Genomic DNA, 14,176 nt, shown 5'->3' on the forward strand with positions numbered 1-14,176 from the left:
AACACTTTCTTCCTATATAACATTTGTTTTAACTAAAGATGTACAGCCAAACAAACCCATCCTCTTTGACTGTTGTATAACTGTATTTTATGAAATGTAGTAATTTTGAAGACTTAACTTTTGATTTTTAAAAACGTCTTTGATCCAAACATCACCTTTAGGATTTTTTCACTTCAATCCACAGATTTGCAAGAAATGGAAAACTAAATGAGCAGAGTCATTCCTTGGCATAAAAACTAAATGAGCATTCCTTTAACAAAAAATGTGTATCATTTCATTAACACTGACTTCTGAGTAAAACAATAAAAAGACAAATTATTTCAAGCCTATGATTATTTCAGTTTCTTAAAATGAGGATGCTTTATAAGATAAGGAATTCTGATAAATTATATATACAGGAGAGAGTGAAAAAATACAGACTTCATGGTCTCTGTGGCTGCAACCTTAAAAAAAATATATAATGAAATTTGAGCTACTTGCTAGACAAGGCAATCACAACTTCAGAAGATTTAAAATGCATTTTTGCAAACTGCTGAATATCATGGTATTATTTTTAAAGTTTTTAAGAGAAATTGCCATTAATTAATTTGAAGTCACTGTCACTTTTGCATGTTCCTGTTACTATTATGGTTCCTGGGATTATCACAAATGAATGAAGGATTGTTAAGTGACTGCTGCACAATCAATAGATATACTGACTGTATATGTACAAGATCTATCTGAACACCTGAAAACGTATAGCAGAAGGTCATCTGGCAAAATGAACAAATGGTACTTTTATGTGTTTAGTGAGTGTACTTACAGTGTATAAGAAAAAACAATTTCAATATGTGTTACTGAATTTTATTAATAGCCCCATTCTATTTTTTTCGCACTGCTGTCTTGAGATTTGGTACCATGGGGGAACAGAAAACCCAAGAATAATCATTATGCCGATGCAGAAAAAAAAATTTTTGCACATCTTATTTTCCAACATGTATCAATCATGGCCAGCATATCCAAATCCAAGCTAAATATTTGTACAATCATACTCGAATATACTTTTCTGATGTAGGCACATAAGAATTAAAATACTCATAATTCAAGATTGCACGGAAGTTATAGACAGAATTTTTTACTATTTCTAAGAGGTAAATAAGTATAAAGAACCTAACATTCTGACTAATTTCATAAAAACTTATTGTTCTTCATAAAGTTATGAACTACACCAGATTCAGAACTATTTACATGCAAAAAAAGCATGTTTTTCCAGTGTTAGCTACCATGTATAAAAGGTTAAACTATGACAAACTGCAAGTCTTTTTCCCATTATAACTACATATTTTTGCTTCACAGCCATCAAGCAGTGTGAGTCAGTAGCATGAAGATGATGAAGAGTAACTGAACGACAAAATTAAAAATCAGTGCCACAGAAATTGATTGTTGTTGCTGCTATGTCAATATTACTAAGAAAGAAACACCCAGGAACATTCCATGTGTTACATTCTAATTAACTTCAAGAATTTTAAGCTCATGCACTCACAAAGAAGAGCTAACCAACAAATTCCCCTTCCAAAAATTCTCATGTAGTCAGTAAGATGGAAGTTTTATTTAGGTTTTTTATAGAGTATGAGTCTCCTAATGCGGTATCAACTTTACAGTTGTCCTAATGCTGGACATGTTAAACACCCACATTGCAAACTGCTTCCTAACATGCTACCTTCAGTTCTCTTTAAGATGTCTACAAAAGGATGAGTTATCCTTTTATTGGCAGAATGAATAAAGATCACACATATATGAAGATTTATTTTGTTTTTAAACAAAGTTGAGCGGTGGATCTGTACTTCACTTGGCTATGCTACAGGCATTTTATGAATGCTAAGTTATGAACTGAGATAATTAGCTTTGTGCATTTGTGTAATTCTGGTGCTATGTTTTCCAAACATGTGATCTATTATTATAATATTTAGTAGTGGTGACTTAATGACCTTGCTTACACTAGAAATGATAAAAATAAATTCAACAAACCAAAAAGACCGGTACTGAAATGGGAAAGAAGTCAGCTTTGGTTATAAAGATTAGCTTTTACAGATTCTTCTCTTTCTGGAATGCCTGTAGACCACGATATAGTAGTAAGGTGGAGGGAAAGAGGGAGAAACCTACAGTGCTCAAATACTTACTATTTGATGGCATCGGAATTTTCAGGCTGAGAATTTTAGGTGCTGCAAGACATGACAAACCTTTAGGAAAACCTATCCCACCCCTCAAGTTTATTAAAAAAGTATGCAGCAAAAAGGTGTATATGATTCCAGTTCTAAGAGTAAAATATAGGCAGGTAGCTTCAAAAGCCAAAGCATAGTATTCCACAATGACTGTATCAAAGATTCTGCTATATTGTTAATTGTCTTCCTTCACCTATGGTTCTTCTTAACCCAAGAACAGGAAACGAAAAAACCCTGGGAAAAATGGTTTTAAGGAGTCAATAAAAGGCAGGGGAAACAAACCTATGAATCCATGTTTCTGGACTCTTTGGAAACTTGGTTAACGCCAGTTTTCCAAGATGCAAATCTTTAAGTGGATTTAAAGTGCCAGACAGTATTAATTCTTTCCTACAAAAGATAAAATAAATCTGCATGAATAAAAGTAGTAACCTGGAAACATAACACAAATTCCAGTAACAAATTGCAAGGCATTCCCTTTGTATCAGAACTGAACTTCACTGTCAAACTACAAGAGTTTAAAAACCCTTTGGTGGATTCACCCATTCCACTGTGCTATACATACATGCACACTATTCATCAGGCCCAATAAAATAAATCCAGATCAAAGAACCTTATCTTAATCTGAATATATACAACGTTCTCAAATCTACCCAGAAATTACTGAGTCAACAGCCAGTAGGGTTACATATATGAATAAACATTCCCTTTTGAAATTAAGCCCTAAGATCATTATGTACATCTAAAAATACCATTACACACAGCACTCTCCAATACTTACTTTCAGTTTATAAATACTGCCCAAGATGCAGTATCAAGGTTCCCTAAATTTAAAAAGAAGGGGAAACTATTCTTTGTGCGTAGAATGTTTTTCAAACTTAAAAAAAGGTTGAAATTACTACGTTTACTTCAGCGTAAAACAACTTTTGGTTTAAAGAAAAAAAAAAGAAAATAATTTGCCCCGACAAAACTTAATGTTCATCCAACACAACCCTTCCCAGAGCACCTCCATCACAGACAGAGCAAAATGAAAGTCCGTACTTGGCCTTCTCACAGAATCCTTCTTCTTTGCACAGAATTCCCTGCCCCTCACCCTCTTCCTTCTAGCTTTACAACTCTTATTGCCTGTCCTGACCATGTTTGTAGGCATCACCCCATCACTGGTTCCTCCAAGGACAATAGTCTTCATATCCTATTCTCCAACCTAGTGGGCAGCAGCTTTGAAGTAAAGATACAGTAAGTTACAAAGTTACCATCTGCAGAAAGAAAGCATACATTTCCCCAAACCTACAGAAGTTATAATTATAACTCTGAGAGTGAAAGAAGCAGAAGCAATTTTGGCATGGGCTTGGGTTGTGGTTTGGTTTTATTTTAAAATTTATGATTCATCATAACATTAAGCACAACACCAGGTTCAGCAAGAGGAGCATTAGTAAGTAAGGAGCAGATGATCAACTTTCTGACCAAAAAAACCCAGGGGAACAGAAAATATCTGCTAACAAGTAAGAAGGTAAAACTTCTCTACAGTCTGACACAGAATATATAATGTGGTCCTAAAGTTATGGCCTGAGTCTCACAAACAAGTTGACATATTTCTTTCCTGTGAGTACTTATGTCCTTTTCTGTCTGTTTTGGTAGTTTTCAGTAAGAAACTGACTCCATCTGGTACTTTGGTTTTGTGTTGCTTTAATTGAACCGTATACCCAGGGTCAGAAGCTAATGGTTGCAACTCTAGCAGTGAGCAAATATTATTTACAATTGAAGAAAAGTGGTGAAATGTATAAATCCTTAACTAAGTTTTGCTTCTGATGGCTAGTGAAGTCAGTAGAGAATTGCCTGCAGAGATCAGAAACATAGCTAATGGGACATTCATTTTTATCTAAACCAAGTTCCAGCATGCTTTAGATTGGATGCTCTTAGCTGGTGTTCCAGGTATACCAGCCAGAAGTGGCAGACTGACCACACTGTTCCATGCCAGTGCCACTGACTTTTGGAAAGCAGGCAAGAGAAAGATTCAGGGAATGTCAACACTGGAGCAGGTGGAACAATTGCCCCGCTATTGCAATGCCAAAGGTGACATTTTGGTAAAAATCACCAGACAGACAATGAAAATTCAGTTTAGATTGGTCTGACACTTAAATGCATGTGCATATTTAACACAGATTTAGATTGCCAGGCCACCTACCTTCCCAAACCGAAACTCTCAGTGAAGAAATTGCTCTTCCTATTTTAAAGCATTAACTGTAAATAAACAGGCTCACACTTACATACTTTTAAGGTAAATTTCCTCTTTTGCAAAGTTGAGGAACAGTACAGACAAGATTCACTTTCACTGCTGTGGTAGAAAAGCTGGTTTTAGCTACAAAGATTTTCATATGAGAGATTCTCCCATTCACAAGGACTGCAATCACAAGCATCATACACTCCTACATATCCCCTCTTCAGGGCTTTTTCAGCTGACATCCAACTTGGGGTATGTAATTTCTAGCTCATTTTCTTGCCACATGGATCACAGATAATTTTTCAGTGTTACGGACTGTAGCTTCCACAAAAGATATTCTGAATTTTTAACTTGCCTTATGTGACACCTTTGAAGCTATTGATATCTAATAGTAAAAACACTGACTTCTCAGAGCATCTTGTTACCTAATATCTTTTGACTTTGAACAATTGTACATGCCAGGAAGTATAACAGCAAGAACAAAAGCACTTATGACAATTCCTTTACAATCACTTACATAAAAATTTTGGTCATTTTAACTTGAAAGATTTTTCAACTTCTAAAAACACAAAATAACTGAAACTATGATTAAAAACTGGAGATGTCTTGTAGCCCATCCAGTATAAAAGGGGTTTTCCTCTCAGCACTAAGAAGTGACATGCTCCTATTCTTTATCATGTTTTCCTACACCATACAACTAGCCTTGCTCAGTTCTCATAGTTTAGGTTAAGTCTCTACTTGCCTTTCTGCAGCTTCCCACTTCTAATTAAAATAAATAAATAAAACACAAGCCTATGTTGTGTACGTAGTAGCACAATTGTTTAGAATAGCTTTAAAGTCAAAGTATACAATCTATTCCTTCCTAGCAGGTAGCATGTTTAAAGTTCTACGTTCTCCTGTGCTTCATTAACCAGATACAACTTTCTGTGATTGCCAGCTGAGCTGAAATGCTCATTTGCCCTCTACAATGCCACTTCAGTCTTCTGACTTGGTTGAATGAATTTGGTAGGACAAACATCCCCTGAGCAAGATGAAACCAATCATCCCACAACAGATCCATCATGTTCTGCAAGCAGAGTGCAAATTTGACACAATCAGTTCTCAGCTCATACTAGATCAGGATAAGGATTTATCTCCAGCAACCGTGCAGAACAGAGTCTGTCCACTCTGTGACTGCATATGTTACACATCTGGTTAGCTTGACTTGTAATTTGCTGAAGCAGGAATTTCACAGAGAAGCTGAAATGGTATGTCCACATAACAAAAGTGCCTGCCCTTCAAAAGAGCAAACTCCCAGCACCAGTCTGAAACAATGCAGGGTCAGATTCAGCAAAGCAGTTCCTTGGCTAGAGCAGGCTCACTGATAACTCCACAGATACTGCCTGGTTTATATAACAGCCTCTCCCTGGATGCTAAACAGACCTTCAAACACAGAGTGTCAGCTAGGCGAGTGGTCCAGAGTTTGGGGAGCAATGTCACCTTCTGTAGTAATTTATTTTAGTAAACTGTAAACATCATAAAGGAGAAAACAACCCATTAACATTTTTAATTACATTTACTACTTTTAATTACATACACAACTTTGAACTGCTCCTCTCATGCACCTAAAAGCTAATTCTTTCAGCTGTCAGGCAGAACAAAAGCCAGACTGATAAGGATGAATGCACATGCAATAAAAAAAATTTCCACAAAACCTAAACCAAAAACTTGAACTCAGTTATAAGCACCATAAGATTACATTACTGTAGTAGCTCTAGTACTTATACATGCTCCTAATACCATTTTATCACTTGAAAGCTACTCAAGCTATACATCGTCATGACAGAAAGCCCTTTGCTATCCCATTCACCCCTCTTTCTTAGACCTGAGAGGCTAGAAAGATATAGATCACAGCAAAATCCTTCAGAACTACATCAACAGTGAAAGAAGAAAGAAGAAAGAAAAAAGAAAAAGTTCAATTCACCATAGCTGGGGCTGACAGCTAAATGCAGCCATTATCTTTCTAGGTCATTTTGTTAATGCACCTACTACAGTAATGCACCTTAAGTACAGAAGTCCTGTATTTCTGAGAGCCCTCCTAGAGACTATCATAATTTTCTGTCAGTCCTTCTATAGTTCTGAAACTATACCTTTAAGACTGTCTCCAGTCTTACCTAGGCAGCAGAAAGAGAACATTCCTCCAACTCTGAGATTTACAGAAAAATCATAAAATTACAGGGTTGTAAAGAACTGCTGTTTCTGCACTTCCTGAAGAGCAAGGAGGTAAATTCCTGCTTCTTCTGTATAATGACTCCTGGATAAGTTCTGCAGCATGACCTAGGGTGAAGTTATACTAAACCCAGCAGGTACAAGAAAGGAGTGGGAAGCAGGGGAAATGTGTCTGAAATAGAGGGCAGATACCCGCTCCCCTCCTCTTGCAGTGTATCTACTGAGTTCTATTCAGCTCTGACAGACTGCACTGGTAATGGCACCAAACTGAACCAGAATCGCAAAAGGACTCAGGACAGGAGTAAAATAAAACAGTGACGACACACAACAGACATCAGTTGGGCACTGTGTGATTCAGCAAAAAGGATATGCCCATCTAAAGGTTAGAAATGTCCCTCATTAACTGATAGAAGGAAAGAAGAGTGGAAGTTCAAGGGGACTTACAGACTCTGAAAATGTGGGGCAAGCATGTGACACGTGTCTTCACATGCAGCAGTGTAATCTCTGGTCTGCGTTACCAAAAAAAAAAAAAAGTAGTCCCAAACTATCTGCAACATACAGGATAGAAGAAACTCTTAACATTCCTTCAGAACACTTTAGCGGACAAGCTCTTGCTGTGTCACTAATTACCACTTAAAACAAAGCTTACAGATGACTGTCATTCCCTGAGTGCAACATACCTCACATTCCAGGCAGTGGTGAAGTCGGGGTTCAGCAGCAGCAAGGTACACGTGATATCTATCAGCTCTAAAACGATAGAACAAGAGGCACCACGATTAGTAATGATTCACACACAGCAGTGTTCCCTCTGCACTTCCTTTAATCCCTGTCATTCCTCTAAGACTCTCTGTCACAGGCTGCTGTACCTACGTATGACCATCTCTGTAAAATATTGCTGTCTCATTCCAGAAGAAATGATTGCTTAATTTAAGAGGGAGCAAAACCTGCTATATCCTCCCTTTTTATTATTTAAAATAATGAACTGAGTATGCCCTCAGCAAGGGAAAAAAACATTATACAGAATCCTTGTGTATTCAGCAATTTAAATTGCACACACACTGTATATATCAGAAAAAGAGAATTCTTCGCAGAAAATCCAAAGAATTTAAATATGATAGTACAACTAAAAATATACCTTACTATTTCAGTACAAGTCTGAGCTGCAGATGACTGCCATATACCACACTATTACAAAGAATACACACACTATAAAAAATCTGCAGCTAGAAAAATTAAACACCATAACCATGAATCAGGATTACAAAATTACTCTACTATTAAACTGCACAGAAAAAGTTTGAAACTTCAAAGAAAAACTTTAAATACATTATGAAGTGCTTCAGACTAAGGTTTTAAGACTAATCCACTAAAAAAATCCAAACAAAAAAATAAACCATGTTTTCCATCCTGCATTTAAGCACTGGTTACTGTAGATTTATATATTACACTTATTTTTAACAATGTCATAAAAAAAGACTGAGGTATACAGTTGTTTAGGATGGAAAAATAATTTCATTGTAACCTAGTCCTTCCTTTCCCTTTGCACTCCACTGCACCATTCCAGCAGTTTTGGGTCCCATCAGGGAATCAGTGGGGATTCATGAGGCATCTCCACTTAAGCTTGAGATACCAAGGACTGTCATCAACCTCTACTCTCTGAAGGTACAGCATCACATCAGTCAACCTGTCCTGAAATCACAAGTCTTACATTTACACAGTAATTCTGCAACTGACCAAGAAGTTCTAAACTGAATGTGACTATCCAAGCTTTTACTGTCCATAACGTTTGGCTACATTCTCTCCTGCATTTAACATACTAAATTCATTGTACTTCAGGTGACTTCCAGCAAATAAGAGGCACTTCATTACTTGAAGGAAAAAAAAATGGTATCTCATGGAACCAGGTCTCTGGTCAACGCAGTTAATGTGACTGTAAAATGAAATGTGAAAAAGTCAGTGATGAAATGCAACAGTAATGGAACACACATTAATGCAAACGAAGAGGGACATGGCTTCACGTATCTTTGAAACAAAAGTTAATACTGAAGAGAGTCAAAAAGTGGAATAACTTTGTGTATAACTGTATGACTGATTGATCATTTATGTCTGACAAAGTAATTTTGTGTTTCCCATGGTGTTCTCCCTTACAAGGAACATGCTAAACCATCATATAATGAAGGGGGTTGATGTGGGGTGTGGTGTAGAATTCTTTAGCATATTGTTGATTTTGCACTAAGCTGTGGTATTTTGAAAATTGTCTCAAGGAACTAACTTAATTTTCTATCTTCATGGGTTTTAGTTAAGATTATTTTTTTCCTTTAATGAAAGATTTTCTTTTATACCCCTCTTTGTTGCCAAGGAGTGAATTTCTTATACGCACAAAGCTTCTTCCTCATTTGCTGCCTGAAGTACAAATATTTTCCTTTGATTTACCCAATCCCTGAACCAGCAAAGTATTTCAACACTTATTTAATTTCATGCAGCTGAATATCCCAAGTCAAATAACCAGGATTCCTCACATATGTAAAATTAAACATCTATCATGTGTTTTGCTGACTACTATTTCAGTTTTACCTTCAACTTAAACAGAAGCTGTCTACTGTTTTATCCATTGTCCCATTACAGAGGTTCACTGAACATTATCAAAGAAAAGATGCAGACAAAAGGAAAATCTCAAAGTAATACTCAGTACTTTCATGCCAGTGTTCTTTGATGCTTTCTGTAAACAGTAACAAATAAAGATTCATGAAGTGTGAATTCTGAGCCAGAGATGTCAAATGACACAATTTAGTAACTTCTGAGCCACTTTTCATTGAAAAGCCTTATGACAAACCCGGCACATAATGTCAGTAGTTGCCAGCTATTTCCCTCTGTGTTGGTAAAAAACCCCATCATCTTTTATTTACAATTTAAAAGTACTTTCCACTGGATATATTTTAGGCAAAGTACAGCATTGCAGGTGCTCACAATGAACACGTCCTTTTGTATATTAAAGTCTCCCCAGCTGAAAAAGGAGAAATAAAAAAATACGGCTTTTTTAAATATGGCTGTATCCAGGTTTTTAGATATTCTGGAAGTAGTTTGCAGTAATTTCAGAAGACTATCATGAGATAATACAAATACTATGCCTGCATAAATTTTAAAAATATCAGAGAAAGGATAAAAACATATTGCAAAATTAGGTTCTCTACACTGAAACAGTAGTAAGAGAGCAGTCATGGTTGTGGATTCCAAGCATCCAAAAGAAACTGTAACTAAATTACACATCTCTGACAGTAACCTATCAGTGAACGACTATGAAGCACTTCCTTTTTCCAGGATCCGGCCAGAGAAAATATCAGACACCACATCTGAAAGCAGACACTTGAATCAGCACCCTGTTTTTATCCTCTGTTCTATTTTAAATGGTTTACAGTGATTTGAACAAAACAGAAGAGGTAACAAGAGACTACAATCACAATCACTGTTTATTACAAGCATCAACAGAATATACAACTGAGTTTTAAAGCAGTAACAAATAAATCTATCCCTTCACTAGATTCAAAAGAAAACAACTACCTGCCAAATTCCAAGCATGCACTTTTGTCTAAAAAAAGGAAACTGGAGCAAAATTCCTGATACTTCAAACAGAGAAAAAAGTAACATCTCTTGATAGAGTATACCTGCTTATGACACTTCAGAGGTAATTCTCCAAGGCCACCTGGGAAAAACTTCCACCTTTTTCCCTTCACCACTGCAGTTCAGTTTCTGCTAAAACTTCCTACCAAATGTGAAACTCAATTATGGTAAAACATATTAAACTTCTTTACAAACATGTTATTAACATGAGGGCCTTGATCATGTTTTACATTGGTGACACAAAACCTCAGCAGACATGAAAATGCTGTGGATTACCTCACACATTTGAAACTGACTTTTTTAACAGAAGAGACAAAGGAGAATGGTGTTTCATTTTCAAAACAAACCCAAAAGTTGCAAAATACAGGCAGCAATCTAAAATTCATGCTACTGCAGTATTCATCCACACAGTTTTATGATCTGCATTTTGAGAGGAAGGGTTCTGCAAGGTTTCATCAGGGAGGGAAGCAGAGACACTCCTCAAGCAGTCGGTGCACCCACCATCCTGGCAGAACCAGCAGGTGCACCAGTGTCACGATAACACAGTGCCTGCACTGGTGTGACTGCAGCAGGGTGGCAACACACCAGCATCCAGCTGCCCTTTAGATAACAGCTATCAGGGGTCATCGGACACCCAAAAATGTGACACAAATCTCAGCATGTGCAGTTTGGCTTGAAACAAGTTTCTGTCTGTGTGAAAACTTCAAAGGGTAGACTTTACCATAACAATTAATTGAGACCAAAAATGAAGTATCCCCCCAGGAGATCTGCAGCATGATCACAATACACATCACAAACTCCTGTCTCAGACCTGTAAAAAACGCTGCAATGACAACCACTGGTGTTGCTAAAACTGGCTGTGCTAGTAGGTTCAACTCTTTAAATGCTCAAGTTTGTATCTGGCTATGTCCCAGACTCAACATTAATTATATTCCCTATATTAAAGCCCTTTTTATTAAATTTACAATACTTACATTATTAACCTTCTCTGCCATTTAATGTTACTCTTCAAAATGCTTGCATTATATATCCAGTTTGTAAGAAGGAATTGAAGTGCTTCATAAATCTAGACCCCCACCTTCAGGTAAAAAAAAGTAGGCAATATTCACTGCCTTTCATTCATTCATTCATTCATTCAAAGGTTCACTAAAGACCTCAATCTTCTCTCTCTGTATCATCCCCAAATGCAAAAGAAACTCAGGTGCACATTTATGTAAACTCAACTACACCATCTGACTGCCCCTTACACTACAGTTTAATGAGGATAAGTGCACAGCTGGCTTCATCCACGTAAAGTGAAACAGAGTACAGTAACAAAATACTAGAGAAAAGCAAATGCCAGTTATATCAAGAGAGGGATGTTACTGACCACACATTTTTTCTGATCTACACAGGCCTACTCTCAAAGCCTATCTGTTTGAGACAGTACAACACATTACCTACATGATGACTAAATGCCAGTTTGCATCAAATATCTGCTACTATCCCACTACTTAAACATAATTCTTTAACTCACTACTTCATAAAGCAACCTGGGAGATTGCCTTTGCTATAGCTGCAATCAATACAACCCAGTGAATAGGGGCTGTTTCGTATGCTTCAACAGGGGAAGACAATCCCACACATTTTAGCACACAATGGACACAGCCAGTGCCTTACGGATAGATTAATTACATGCAAACAGAAAAAAAATAACATACGATAACAGCCCCAAACTGAAACCCAGCTGCATGTTAAAGATCTGAACTTTTAAAGAGGTCACAGGGTGCCCTTCAACAGAACAGATACCCCTCTGAGAAACAAAAATGTGAAAAATACCATAGCAGGTAGAAGATATCAGAAAGAAGTCTTAAAAAGAATAAACATCAGAAATAAGACACTGAGATAAGCTTAGCATAAGAACATTCTTTATTCCAATTGCTATTTAGAAGAGACTGCAACAACATACAAAACTTTCATTTCATAAACTAGTTACTCTTTTTCATTCTTACTCCAAACTGGACACTTACTAAGCAGTCAAATCTTTCCTGTGTCACAGCTATTTATAAATCTTTATTTTGAATTTTTTAAACAACATATACTAAAGAATCTTTCATGCAAGTCATAATAAACTAAAAACCAAACCAAAACAAAGAGATGAGAAAGGAAATAAAACTTTACAATTACCAAGACATATGGACTAATGATTTCTGGTACCCCAATACCTGAAACACACTGCACTTGTTTCTTATTTCAGATACATGTATCACCAGTTTTCCTTCTGAGCCAGGAAAGCAGGAGAAAATTCCTTTTGTATCAATTAACATCACTTCCATAAATAACTTACTGAAGTAAGTTGTCTCTCTCTAACCTTTCCAGCTTGGGTAAGAGAGAAAGGATTTATATTTTCAACTCAACTTGTTCAAGTTGGCAAAACGCACTACCCAAAGCCTGCTCTTCTCCTCAGAAATAATAATTTCTTCCATAACAGGTTGAACTGGCATTATGAAGGGTAAGTGACCTGGAAAAGGGAATTGAGTGTACTCTCAGTCTGTCCGCAGATTACACCAAGTTGAGTGGGACTGTTGATCTGCTGGAGGGTAAGGAGGTTCTGCAGAGGGATCTGGACAGGTTGGACATGGGCTGAGGGAAACTGTATGAGGTTCTAAGGGGTCCTGTCCCAGGGTCACTATAACCCCATGCAACGCTGTAGGATTGGGGAACAGTGGCTGGAAAGCTGCTTGGTGGAAAAGGACATGGGGGTGTTGGCTCAGAACTGGCCGAACACGAGCCAGCAGCATGGCCGAGTGGCCAAGACGAACAATGGCATCCTGGCTTGGATCACAACGGCGTGTCCAACAGGACTGCGGTAGAGACCGTCTCCTTGTACTCACTGACACACTGAGGTGCTGGAGCGAGTCCAGAGAAGGCAGCTGGAGCTGGTGAAGGGTCTGTAGCCCAAGTCTTATAAAGAAGAGCTGAGGGAGCTGGAGGAGTTTAGCCTGAAGAAAAGGAGGCTCGGGGGAACCTTATCACTTCTATAAAACTACATAAAAGGATGTTGTAGCCAGGTAGGGGTCAGCCTCTTCTCCCAGGTAACTAGAGACAAGACAAGAGAAAATGGTCTCAGGCTGCACCAGGAGAGGTTTAGGTTGGATATGAGGAAAAATTTCTTCACTGAAAGTGTTGTCAAACACTGGAACAGGCTGGCTAAGGAAGTGGTGGAGTCATCATCCCAGGAGGTATTTTAGAAGATATGTAAACACTCAGGAACATGGTTTAGTGGTGCACTTAGCAGTGTTAGGTTTATGGCCGGACCTGATAACCGTAAGGGTCTTTTCCAAATTACATGATTCTATGATACATAAAAAACGTGCACTAAGAACCACATAATATACAATTCTCCAACTGGGTAACTTACCATCTTTGTTCAGCCACTGTTTTCTTTGTTTGTAGAGGAGAAGTTTATTGTGGACATATGGCAAAAGAAACTTGACACACCAGCTCTCCACACCAAGCTTGTTTTCTACCAGGACAATAGGGCTCCGGTTATACCTGGCTTCAGGGCAGGGTATTAATCCAATTTCATCTCTTAAAAAACAGAAAGAAACATAATTAAACTTATTTCCAGTAGATAACAATTCTTTTTCTCAATGGAGCATGCTGGCAATGCTTCCCACCCAATCAGTCCATCATCTTTTTTCCTTGTTTTTGCTGAAATCTGTAATGTGAAAAGTTTAATTCCATTTTCCCAAAGATCCTAAATGAGGAAGGCCCCTTTTTTTTCTATATTTTTAGATTATCACCTAAGCAGTTTAACTCAGCTGAATTAACACAACTACCCCTGTTTTTTTAATAAACAGGCAATGGAGCTGTAACAATGCTACTGCAAGGGAAACAAAACATGCTAACTTGTACAGGCACTTCACCGATCCAAAGCTACCCACGTGTG

General features: G+C 37.4%; 1 protein-coding gene across 2 annotated transcripts in view; it reads right to left on the reverse strand.

Annotated features, from left to right (window-relative positions):
* PTAR1 (protein prenyltransferase alpha subunit repeat containing 1) overlaps positions 1 to 14,176 on the reverse strand; it is a 34,852-nt gene that overhangs the window by 13,735 nt on the left and 6,941 nt on the right. For both annotated transcript variants that reach the window (XM_051789446.1, XM_051789445.1), the window contains exons 2-4: positions 13,646 to 13,815; positions 7,308 to 7,374; positions 2,484 to 2,588 (exon numbers count right to left, since the gene is read on the reverse strand). In XM_051789446.1, the coding sequence (XP_051645406.1) occupies positions 2,484 to 2,588; positions 7,308 to 7,374; positions 13,646 to 13,815 (342 nt within the window). The remainder of the gene's footprint in view (positions 1 to 2,483; positions 2,589 to 7,307; positions 7,375 to 13,645; positions 13,816 to 14,176) is intronic.

The sequence above is a fragment of the Manacus candei genome, unplaced genomic scaffold (assembly GCF_025592945.1).
Source record: "Manacus candei isolate 608988 ecotype Guabito, Panama unplaced genomic scaffold, ASM2559294v1 h1tg000027l, whole genome shotgun sequence".
In the NCBI taxonomy this organism is placed as follows: Eukaryota; Metazoa; Chordata; class Aves; order Passeriformes; family Pipridae; genus Manacus; species Manacus candei.